Below are 12141 nucleotides of genomic sequence, written 5' to 3'. Positions count from 1 at the left end.
CAGTGTAATTTAGAGCTGCTTCTGGGATGTCATCTGCTGCTGGAGACGCTGATGTCCATGAACAACACCCTGTTATCTCAGCACAAAGTGGCACAAGAACCTAGGTTACACAACAACCATGTTTTTTATTTATGATCTGAATGCACTGCTGGTATCCCCATGGGCTTGGTTTTGTCCTGCCATTGCACCTTCACACCTACCTACAAACTGTAGGATGTTCTCAGTCCTGGTTTGTTATACTAGAAAAATACAGCTTGAAGTCCCTCGGTGTGACCTTTCCCTGCCCTGTGTGCAAACAAAGCATAGGCACTGACTGCAGGGACCCAGCAAGCCTGGCTTTGTGTCCATGGAGTATTTTTAAATTTCCCTGGAGTCTTTTCTTCCAGCTGGGGACCACTTAGCTCTTGGTTTCTTCCCAGGGGTGAAATTTTCTGGGACGTTTTGAGGAAAATTCCCTACAGCTTTTCTAAGTTACTGGAGAGTTGGGAAGGGAGGGGGAATATCCATTTCTGTGAGCAAGCACTGGCTCACAAGTAACTCACTCTGGGAATCCCCTTCCCTAGTGTTACTCCCAGCAAAGAGCTCGGAACTGGGTTTCAGAAAGGGACAACAAGGGCTGAGAAAGATTCCCTGCTTTGTGGCCACCCCAAAATATTGAGGTGTCTAGCAAGGAGCTTTAGGTGCTTGGTGTCTAATTTCCGTGCCAGCTCTGGTACAGGTTGTGCTGGGGCAGATTTCATGGTGGAGATGGCAGAAATTTTTCTTTATGTACCGGATTTGCCCACTCGATCACTGGATGCAAATTGAGTTTCTGACTTATTCCTCTTAGTGCCTTCAGCTGTTGTTTTAATTTCTTTTTTTCAGATGAGTTTCTTTCTCCTTCTGTTCCAGACATGCTGGGAAAAAAAAAGTCTTTATTTAAAAGCAAGGGCAGCGGAACTAAGGAACTTTTTCTGTCTGTCAGTCTATCCAGAGTGAAACCTGCTTTAAGAGCTTGTCTGGAGAAACAGAAAACCAGCTAAAGCCTACTGCTTTTTCTTATAGACTCTTTTATTTCTTCTGTTGTGTTTTTTTTTTAAATGAAAGAATTCTTGAGGAAAAAAACTCACAAAAAATTAAACTTAGACAAGCTACATTTTTACACACAAAATACAGTTAAAAGCCTAACTGCCAAGTTTGTTAAGGCTGTGGGTCAAATGTTCCTTTCACCCACATCATTTCCTTTTTCCAGTTAGATCACAATGAACCCAGATAGCTCCAGTGACCTCGTGTTGCTCTGACAGCAACAGCTTTTTTTGCATTTCTTGGATCACTGAGATATTTGTATCCTTTTCGCAGTGTGCACGTTGGGCATTCCTGCATTTAAACATGCAAAGTTCGGAGTGGACACCTTTACTAATTGTGGTAGATTACCAGCAGAAATTATGCCCTCACACCTTTCCTGCTCATGGCTTAATTCTGAGTTTCAAGTGTGGTTTGATGGGGGTAATTAATCTGTCATAAATGACGGATGTTATCCCTCTGCCTCTCTTGTGGTGAGTTAGTTTTGTCAGAGCCAGTTTGTTTTTACACCGATGCCGTGCACCCCAGAGCGGGACAGATGCAGGCAGGCATCACAGTTGAGGGGTACAAACAGGTCATTGCCACCAAAAGATGCAATCCTGCTCCTCTCTGGCTATGTTATCCTTCCCTTCTTTGCACATGTCTGATCCTTGGATGATCTACTTCACCTTCCAGCTCAGCAGGAAGTTTCCTTTTTTCTTTTTTTTTAGGCTGGTGTATTGAACCAGACTCTGGAGAGCCCTGCAAGGGGGTTTGGAAGGGAAAGGGGAGCCAGATCCGCTCTACTTCTGTGGGGGAGGCATGAGATCAGTGAATTTGTTGTCTGGCTGCATCCCAAGGCTGTGCCAGGCTGGGGGAGAATTTCCACAGTCAGAGAAATTCTCACAGAATTATAGAGTTTGTGTTGGAAGGGATCTTAAAGGTCATTTTGTTCTAACCTTCCTGCCATGGACACTTTCACTAGACCAGGTTGCTCAGAGACCTATCCAAACTGGCCTTGAACACCTTCAGGGCTGTGACATCCACAACTTCTTTGGGCAACCTGTGCCAGCACCTCACCCCCCTCACAGTAAATAATTTCTTCCTAATATCTGATCTAAACCTTCCCTCCTTGAGATTGAGGCCATTCTCCCTTGTCCTATCGCCACATGCCCTTGTGAAAAGTCCCTCTCCAGCCTTCTTTCAGGCTCATTTTAAGCACTGGAAGGCTGCTCTAAGGTCTCCCTGCTACCTTCTCTTCTCCAGGCTGAAGGCTTCTCCTTCCTTTTAAACATGTGTTTCCCAGTATAAATGCTGTGCACTTGTGGATGTGGTATCTTTCCTAGGGTGGCAATGCAGGTGTGCTGCTGGATGCAGTGAAGTCTGTTCACTTGGCAGAAGGAGATCGGTTTTGTTTTAAAATAGATTAACTTTATGTTTAATTGTAGCTATTCTGCCGCCTTGGAGGGGCATCACCACTGGGAGTCTGGGGAGTTCATTTGAGAATACGTAAATCTTTCCCAACTCGGAAGTGCCACAGGCTTTGCTTCTGCTTTTTCACTGTTATGCTTTTAAAATATCATTGGTCCCAAGGGACTCTGACTGAAAAGAAAGTGCTGAGTGATGGCTAATGGTGACATTTCTACCTATCCTGCACTCAAAGGACATCCACCTTTTTGGCGAGCTCCAATTTCTTCCATATCACATAAAAAAAGTTGTTAGAAAAGAGGATTGAAGGAAGTCTCTCTGCACACCGCTGCTCTCGCCTTAGCAGCTACCCTCTGGTGTCGTTTTAAATGCCCTGCAGACAAGGATTTGATCCCTGTGCCGGGGGAAGTGCTTCACAGAGAACAGAGCACGCTGTCAGACACTGGCTCCTAAAAGCAGAGAGAGCCCCTTCCCTGCACCGCCCTGCCCTCAATCCTCCTGGATGGTGCTCCAGCAGCACCTGCCCGAGCCTCTCATTTCACTCCCTCCACAGCTTCTGTAGCTTACAGACCCCTCCGGACTGCTCTGGTCTCGTTTCCTGAGTGTCCTCCAGTTAATTGCCATTCTCCACTGCGCTTGTATCTGGAGCTGTGTAATCTCTCCTCCAGCCAGTCCTCATCTGCGGGGTGACTGTCAGGGCTGTCTGCAGAGCATCCGTGAGTCGGTGCCTGAGCACAGACCAGTTTTTCTAACAAGATAATGGCTGGCAGCCCTGCAGCGCTGTTAGCTGCGCTGGTGAGTGTTGCTATGGCTGTGGGCAAGAACTTCAGCAGCAAATAATTTTATATATATATATATATATATATATATATATATATTAAAATTTGTAATTTTTCGACTTTGAAGTGGCCTTATGTGAGAGGTATCATGCTTGGTTTTCCTAATTACTGGGCACTTTCACCTTTTATCAGTTTCAAGAGAGGGCTGGCTGCTTGGGGAGCATGTGGGACAGAGATTTAGTAAGCACTGAAGAAAACTACAGCCTTAAGCAGTGGGGAGGACCTCAATTTCAGAAACTGTGCTGTGAGGACAGCAGCATGCATGGCAGTGGTACTGGAGGAATTAGGAAAATTATCTGAGAACATCTTCAGCTGGGAGATAAATATAGAGGAAGTACAAAGTGAGCCTGTCAGCAAGAGACAGAGTCTGCAGGGGAAAAAAATTAACAAATTTATTTTTGTCTGACTTTGTGACAAATCTCCCCCACAAGCCCATCTTACACAAATGCCACATCTAGTTTCTGCCCCCGAACTGGGAAATCGAAAGAGTGCTGAGCAAGATACAGGAATTTAAAGGAACTAAAATATGCAAATCTTCTCCGGACATCCAGATTTAGTCCTCCCTCCCCCTTTTTTTATTCTAATAGGGTCACATTCCACGGGCTGGGAATGGAGAAAGGGAGAAGGTTCAGAAAGACTCTTCCTTTTGCTCCTTTCTCCAAGTCAAAGACGTCCTTCTGTCCCCACGGCTGTGTGTCCCTGCTGGTTTGCAGCACGGGAGATAAGGGAGCTCTCCATCCTCTCCTCCCTGAGCAGCTCCCATGCGGAGCACTCTGCAGCGGGGGAAAAGATTTAAACACGATCTAGTCCCCATCCACAAGTACCTCTGGTTCCATATCCAGCTCCTTGCTTGGATCTGACCTCCTGCCTGGTGCCAAGATGAGAAAATTGCGGGTGACTTTTGCAGAGTTGCGATTTAACTCATGTAACAAACACAGCAGACTGAACATACCCGGGCAGCGGGCTTGTCCCAGGGTTGACTCAGAAAGCAGGAGATCTTTATCTCCAGAAGTATCGAAACTTGATCTGGAGCAAGAGGTGCCAGCTAGTTGGAGCTGCCCCAGCGCTGCAGCGAGCCCGTCTACCAAAGTATTTCAGATTCCCGTTTGTCTTCTCAGATGCTAATTGCAGATCGTGCTCTGCACGGTGTTTTTCACAGCCACTTCATGGCTTCAAGGATTTCTTCACTAAAGGTGAACATGTGCAAACACGCACAAAATAAATCAGCATTAAAATGGAATGAAGGCTGCTGATGGAGTGGGACACCAAAACACCCTGAGAGTGTTATAATAATTGCCAAATCAACAGTATGGAGCTGGGCAATCCAAGGTTACTCTTTTGTTTAGGAGGGATGTGGCAGCATGAAGATGGGAAGCACATAAAACCATGTAAGGGGTGCCATGCCCTTGCTATGCTGCCCCAAGCTGGGTACCCCGAGGTTACAGCACAGAAGCAAGCAGGGATGAACTTTTAGAAAAACCTGTTCAGACCATTTCCCTACCTCAGACCTGCCCTGACATCATCATACACTAGGATTAATCCTGTCACAGGGAACTGAGTGGAATCACTGCTGAATGAAGTGCATTGCTGGTTTTATTTGGGACGCCTTCTTTTCTGCTCCCCTCTCTAACCACATTTGGGATGAATAAGGGAACTTGGCCTGCACAAAACATCTGGGTCTGCAGCTGCTTTGCTTTCCCAACGCAGCCCAGAGAAGCAGCAGGCCCGTGGTTTGAGATCTAAGGTTGAGTTTGGGGTTGCGTAAGGGAAAAGGGCCACTCCTCCTTTTTAGGTCTGCCAAGACCTCTCTGCATGCCTGAACTTGCTGGAGTGGAGTCTGTGAAAAAGGAGCCTCAGAGGCTTGTCAGGCACTCGTGCCTGGGTTAATCTTGAAGTAAAGAAATTCAGCCAAATTAAATTTAATAAAGAAATAGATTTTATTCCACGTCACTTTATTGATAACAATCTGCAATCACAGACTCTGTGAAAACAACAGCCAGCAGGGCCTTATAGCACCCACTTTTCTCTCTTTCATGCCATCTTTCTTAGTGCACAGGGTCTTAACAGCGAAACACAGAGAAAGGCAGAGGTTTTATGCACTTCTGAACCAATGTCTCCACACAGAGGTTATCTGGGCATCTAACAGAGTCTTTCTGTCATCAGTGTATTCATAGGAGTCACTGATTTAAATACAAAGCATTTCATGTATTCCCATGTAGCACAGGATGTCTGCTGAATTTTGACTCCATGGAAAGCCTGGGGAGAATCTCATTCCTCATTGGTAAAATCACCTGTTACAAAGAAAAGATCAAGGGGGCGTGTCTAGTCTTTTAAAGATTCAGCTTTTCAAAATGTCTTGATTTTTCTGATGGTCTGTTTTGCTTGGAAATCCCTGGAAAATACTGCATTGCCCCCAAAGGATAAATCATACGAATTTGGGGTGAGTGTGCTATTCACAGAGAGGTCTGAGCTGCAGAATTACCTGCAGAGTAGGAATCCCAGGTGCATGGTCCTAGGCAGAGTCAGTGATGTCATTAATTGATGAGAAGAGATACCAGCTGCTGTTGCAAAGATAAATAGGGAACCAGAAGGAAAAAAAGCAAAGCAAGGCTCAGAAGGGCAGAGAAATGGGGAACACAGGGGAAAGAGAATGGCTTTGGAGCTTCTGTTCACCAGGACTTATCAGGAGGTTTCCAACAGTTTGATGCTGCTTTTCCAGAGCATTGCTGGGTCTTTAGCTGCCTTTTATTGTCAAATGTCTCTGCAAGACTTCAGTGCCAGAGGAAATCTGCTCTCGTGTGCTGTCTGACTGCATGTGCGGTCAGGATAACAAAGCTCTCTGTGGCTGGGGAATTTCTGAGTCAAGGCTTGGGCAAAGAGTGCAGGAAACAGGGATACAGGCTCAACAGCTCTCCTGACTCTTGGAGCAAACAAGAAGGAACAATTCTCCTCTATACTCACCTTTCTGTTCCAGTTAGCCCTGTATGGGGAATCTGCAGCACAGGCATGGTTTGAATGAAGCAAGCTTTTCTGCCCAGGGAAGAGAAAGTCAGCTCTTCCATCAGTTCATCATTGCCACATGCCATGGGCTTCCAGTGGCAGAGTGATGTGTGTGCACAGCAAGAGGGTGGGTGGGCTTCCGAGGGGTAGGAAGAGGAGGGATCTTTTTCTAGAAAAGCCATTAAAGATTATTTCCATGTTGAATACCTTCCCCACAGCCTGGCTGCAGAGAGCATTCAGCACAGAGATGGCACAGAACCGGGTTTTCATTTTTGCTTTGCAGTTCACCTCTAAAGTGAAAGGGGACTTTTGTAGGGCTGAATGACTCTTCATGGACTTTGGTTCCTTCAGGCTTGCAGCATTCAGGTTGCAGTTTCAAGGGTACAGAGCCTTTTAAGGGTAGACATGACATCAGCAGGAGTTTCCAGCCCCTGCACATGTACTCCTGAGAAGGTTTTTGTTCTCCTTTTGGTTGCAAAGGAGACTCTGAGGGGCAAGTAGGGAGAACCTCATGTAACTCATGATGTGATGTCACCCTGACATTTACTGTACGCCTACTCTTCCTCTATTGCTGCAAAGGAAAATAGAAAATGGTCTTTATCAATCCCAACGTTTGACTGGATGTTTGTCTGGCTGCTCTTCTGAGTCTCTCCAACAATAATAAGAGCTGCACTGTGAGAACAAGCAAAGATGTGGTCGAAGATAAAAACACACATATATACAAAGGCACACAGAGGTGCAGGAGAAAGAACTTCAAAAATCACAGCCTGAAGTGGGCTGCTTTTAAGGTGAACAGAAGGAAATGCTTTCTCACACGGCAGGTAATCAGACTGCACAAGTCGTTGCCAGAGGATGTTGTGAAAGCCAAAAATACATGTGCATTCCTAAAAGGGCATTCCTGAAAGGGCAAGAACTCTTCCTGCAGGGTAGGTCTAGCAGTAGCATTTAAAAAGCTGATGTCAAGAAATCCCTGAATTTCAGGCTGCCAAAGGTTGGCAAGACAAGGCAGTTTTTCTCTTGTGTGGAAGAATTCGTTTTTCTCTCATTTTGCTACCAGTTGATGGTTGACAGGGGTCAGTGTGCTGAGCAGCTCCTGGTCTGCCCCAGTTTGGTTTCTTAGGATCTGCAATGAATTAGAAGGGGAAGTACAGGTAGTGGAGGGAAAAAATTGAAACTTTCCCTTTGGAAGACCAGTGGAGTGGCTGAGTGGAGGGAAACCAGTTAAATAAGTTGCTCTTTTAATTACATATTCTATTTTACTTAATTAATATTAAAACATTCCATAGTGTCACCAGGACCTCCACGGTATTTTTTGGTGTGTTTCCTACAGATTTAATGTAAAGTGTGTAAGTGGGACAGGGGTGGGTGTGCAGCAGGGGAGGGGAGTGAAATTTATTTCACAGAATCACAGAATTGTTTAGGTTGGAAAAGACCTTTATGATCATTGAGTCCAACCTTTAACTCAGCCCTGCCAAGTCCACCAACAAACCATGTCCCTAAGTGCCGCATCTACATGTCTGTTAAATGTTCTGTCCCAGGCTTTGTGTCTGGGCTTTACTCCAGCAAGCAGCCCCAAGATCCAGCTGTGGCGGGACACTGGCTGAGCCTCTGCTTGTCTCCCTCCAGCACTGGCAGCTGTAGGATTGTGAGCGAGTCACCGCCCTGTGCCACAGGGATCTTGCTGTGACAGCGGCCCCGGGGTCTGTGAGTCACCACTAAGCAAATGAGGCCTGGCAGGCAACCAGCTTGTGGCTGCCTTGGACACCGGCTGAATGGGAATGTCGCAGCCTGAGTGCTGCACTCTGCCTCTGGATAGCGTGGCTGCAGTTAGGCTGGGACTATCACGAGGGAGATGGCATCAGCCAGACTTCGCTGGCAGGGTGGCAGTTCATAGGCTCAGCTTTGTGCGTTGCTCAGCTCACATTTCAGGCAGAGGCTTTGCACGTTGGCTCTCCCCTGCACCGATGGGTGATGCTGCGTTGTCCCCATCAGTGACACACCACCTGTCAGGACTCTCCTGCTTCCTCTCTCAGGCATGTTTACTGAGATGTGTTCTGCAGGGAAAGAGGAGGGAATCTGAATCTTTTCTGTCCTGAAGACAGCTATTTCTGTGGGGAAACACAAAAGGTGGAAAGGATTTTAGGTGTGAGAAATAAGAGCAGGCTTCAGAAAATAAAGCAAAAGGATTTAGGATTCACCTTTGCCTGTGAAACCTCGAAGAAGATAGTTATGCAGCACCAAGGACATTAAAACAATGGGAGTTGCAAAAAAGTATGCTTATCTTAGCAAGATAGATAAGTTTAAGCCTTATAGTGGGATACTGTATATTGTTATGTCAAGGCATAACGAGCCAGTACTGTATTCAACAGCTGTACGTGTGCTGTTATGAATGGGTTAAGACAGCTGTCTGTAACTTTTAGAAGCATGCTGATTGGCTAAGAAGCTTTTAAAAATGCTTTGCAATCAGGAAGTTGTTGGATGTCCTTGGCAGCACAAGCTTTGTACCAGCTCTTTCCCCACTCGGTATGTGACACTGATAACAGAATAAAATAATAAAAGGCTCCTGGAGCCCCTGACCAGGCTCCCCGTCCCGTTTGTCCACGAAGACAAACGAAGACAAAAGCTTCTTAGCCAATCAGCATGCTTCTAAAAGTTACAGACAGCTGTCTTAACCCATTCATAACAGCGCACGTACAGCTGTTGAATACAGTACTGGCTTGTTATGCCTTGACATAACAATATACAGTATCCCACTATAAGGCTTAAACTTATCTATCTTGCTAAGATAAGCATATTTTTTGCAACTCCAAAATCTATCTAGGCCAAACCTCTAAACCCTACCCATTGTTTTAATGTCCTTGGTGCTGCATAACTGTATCTTCTTCTAGGTTTCACAGGCAAAGGTGAATCCTAAATCCTTTTGCTTTATTTTCTGAAGCCTGCTTTTATTTCTCACACCTAAAATCCTTTCCACCTTTTGCGTTTCCCCACAATTTCCTTGTTTTTCTGCTCTCAGTCAGTGGAGTGTAACAGATTCATATCCCACTTCCACCACTGGAGATGAGTGCTGAGGCAGCGAGGCTGAGGCAAGCAGGACAGACAGAAAGCAACCTGATCTTCTGGACTAACAAAGCTGGGTGCACATCATCCCCAGGCTTGCACTAACTCAGGTGAAAGCCCAGCCATCTGCCCTGTGGTGCAGCACAGGGCTGTGTGTTCGTGCAGGGTTGCCTTTCAGCAGCAGCAGGAGCTCCTTGCTAGGCTGCTCCCTCAGATGTCAGGCCCTGTGAACCTTTACCCACTGGAAAGAGGAAGGAGTGGGAAAGCAAGGCTGATTGTGGGAGCAGGGTGCTTAGAAGGGGAATTACTGCTCACATGGTCAAAGTTGTACCTAATTTCACCCTGTAAGGGTCTCAGCTTATTGTTGTTGGCACATGGCAGTACTCCAGGTATGGGACTGGCATGGTGACTTGCCAGGAGCTGGGGAACACCTGTGCTGGGTTCCAAGTCATCCCAAGGCAGGCCCATGGGCTTTCACAATGATAAATTTGTACTAGCTAAACTAGCAAAGTTGTTCATTTGCTAATGCTGGAAGGCTGATTATAGTGGGGCTGCAACCTTTGTTCATCACTGTAGGGTTGATTCTTGTTTCTGGGATCTTTAAAGTTTTGGGTTTTTTTCTTCTTTTACAAAAAAGTAACTTCCGAAAATCCCCCGGCCCCCCTGAACAAAAAGTCCGCTGTGGCCCTGTTAGGTATGCAGGGAACCCACCAGGGAATGACACAGATTTTCCAAACACCGAGCTCTGAAAAGGGAGAACAGAGGAGACAGCAGTTTGTGGATGTGTGTTTCTATCCCTGTTTTTATAGGGGCCAGCAAAATTTCTGTTCAGACAAGCAACTCTCCTGCCTTTGCCTTCAGCAATCCATGCAGCAATCCTTGTGTGCCCGCTGGGCCGTGATCCTGAGTAGGAGTGGGGCGTGATGTACAAGGCAATGCCCAGGGAGGCTCCCCTCAGTGCAGAGCTGAAGCTGTAAAACAGCTCGTTGGGTGATGAGGGATGTGAGCAGTCAGAGCCAAAAGGGGTGAGCTTTAGGCAAGAGACCTGGCACAAGGCTGTACCACTGACTCACTGACTTCTGTTTGCCCCTCACCTGCAGGCCAAGCACTGGAGAAGAAAGTAGTCAAAAGCAAAGTGGGGGAAAAGGTCAGCCTGCCATGTTGTCATGAAATCCCCATCTCAGAAAGCCTACACAAGTACCGGGTCTACTGGCAGAAGAACATTACGGACGTGGTGCTGGCCTACTCAGAGGGGAATATGATCTCCAAGCACAAGCGGTACCAGAACCGGACAGAGATGGACCCCTGGAACCTCACCCTGTGGATCTCCCCCATGGAGATCCTGGACAATGGCTCTTACCAGTGTGTAGTTCAGCGCAACTCCGTTGTCGTGTGTGACGAGTCCGTCATCCTCTTTGTCACAGGTAGGTGCATTGCCTCCTGACACCTGAGGCTCTCCCGTGCCAGCTGCTGGGGGTAAAGGACACTCTTCCAAGCTTATTCATCCTGTAGCAGATAGATTTCCACCAGGAGGGCTAAAAGAGTGCTGAAAGTTGTGTTAACTGCTTCCATTCCAGCAGCCTCCCTTCTTACCTTTCTGAGACTACCCCAGGTACAGAAATTTCTTTCCTACCACCAGCTCAACCTTCTCCCCTTGCTGCCTTCCTCCTGTGAAAGGATCCCTCCCCAGGTACCACAGATGGTGGGTGCCTGAGGCAGCCCCTGCTGTCTTTGGGGCAAAGCAAGACCCCGCCCTTGGTACCTGTGAAGCATTCAAGCCAAAAGAGGAATGGTGTGGCCATGGCAGCATCCCAGCCCTGCATCCAACCCCCTGTGGGGCCCAGGCTCTGTGGGGCTGGCTGCACCGCAGCTCAACAGCCTAAGGTTGAATTCATCATGGAGCTTTGAGGCTTTTTACATTAAAGAAACCAAGTTCCTTTGCTCAAAATGAACCCGGATCTTCTCTTAGAGGCCACAAAATGTTCCATTGACATTTTCCATTTCCACTGGTATTTTTGTGGCAGTTGATCTCAACCAAAGACAGAGGTACTGGTGACATATATAAATATATACATGCATTTGAATACCTTTAACAGCAGAGAGTTACATGAATCTTCCAGACAAGTCAGTGAAGGAGCATTCCACATCTGGAAGGAGATTTGGCAACAAAAAAAAAAAGACAAGCTCCTGGGGTTTGGCCATTTCCTGCTGGTCTGAGGGCATTGTGGGCATATGTTCAAGGAGACAAATTTAGTGATCTTTCTGGGAACTGGTATGAAAAAAGGGAAGTGTACTGCCAGCACCCTTTTTTAACCGTGAGGGGTGAGGAGTTAACTGCATGAAAAACATAAAACTACGGATCTCTTTTCCTGTCCACAAATACTGCAGTTTCTTTCCAGCCAGAAATCCCCTTGCTGTCTTAACAGGCCAGCTGTAATAATTGTGGCAGACTTCTGCTCCCTTTGGTGAAGTGGGATCAAGCTATGTGCAGATCAGGAAAGGGAAATGCTGGAATCAGGTTGGGATGTCTGAAGGGATTTTCCAGACTGGATGGCAGTGTCATATTGCTCAACTGACAGTAGGCCTGGAAGGAAAGCTGTGTCTCTCCTTGCTTGCCACTGGTCAGCCACACAGTGTTGAGCAAGCTTCTTTCACTAGTGACTGGTTGCTTGGTATCCTAGACCATGGGCAGCAGAAACCATGGAAGACATGGTGAATGCCCTGTGGGGGAGTCTTTGCTTTGATCGTGGGAGATCATGGGAGATCGAGGACT

At 46.8% G+C, this 12141-nt stretch overlaps 1 protein-coding gene across 3 annotated transcripts in view; it reads left to right on the top strand.

Annotated features, from left to right (window-relative positions):
* CD80 (CD80 molecule) overlaps nucleotides 1–12141 on the top strand; it is a 29699-nt gene that overhangs the window by 8173 nt on the left and 9385 nt on the right. For all 3 annotated transcript variants that reach the window (XM_069025178.1, XM_069025179.1, XM_069025180.1), the window contains one exon: nucleotides 10469–10792. In XM_069025178.1, coding sequence (XP_068881279.1) covers nucleotides 10469–10792 — 324 coding nt within the window. The remainder of the gene's footprint in view (nucleotides 1–10468; nucleotides 10793–12141) is intronic.

Source organism: Aphelocoma coerulescens, chromosome 1 (genome assembly GCF_041296385.1).
Source record: "Aphelocoma coerulescens isolate FSJ_1873_10779 chromosome 1, UR_Acoe_1.0, whole genome shotgun sequence".
NCBI classification, from domain to species: domain Eukaryota; kingdom Metazoa; phylum Chordata; class Aves; order Passeriformes; family Corvidae; genus Aphelocoma; species Aphelocoma coerulescens.
This window is presented reverse-complemented; position numbering and strand designations above follow the sequence as displayed.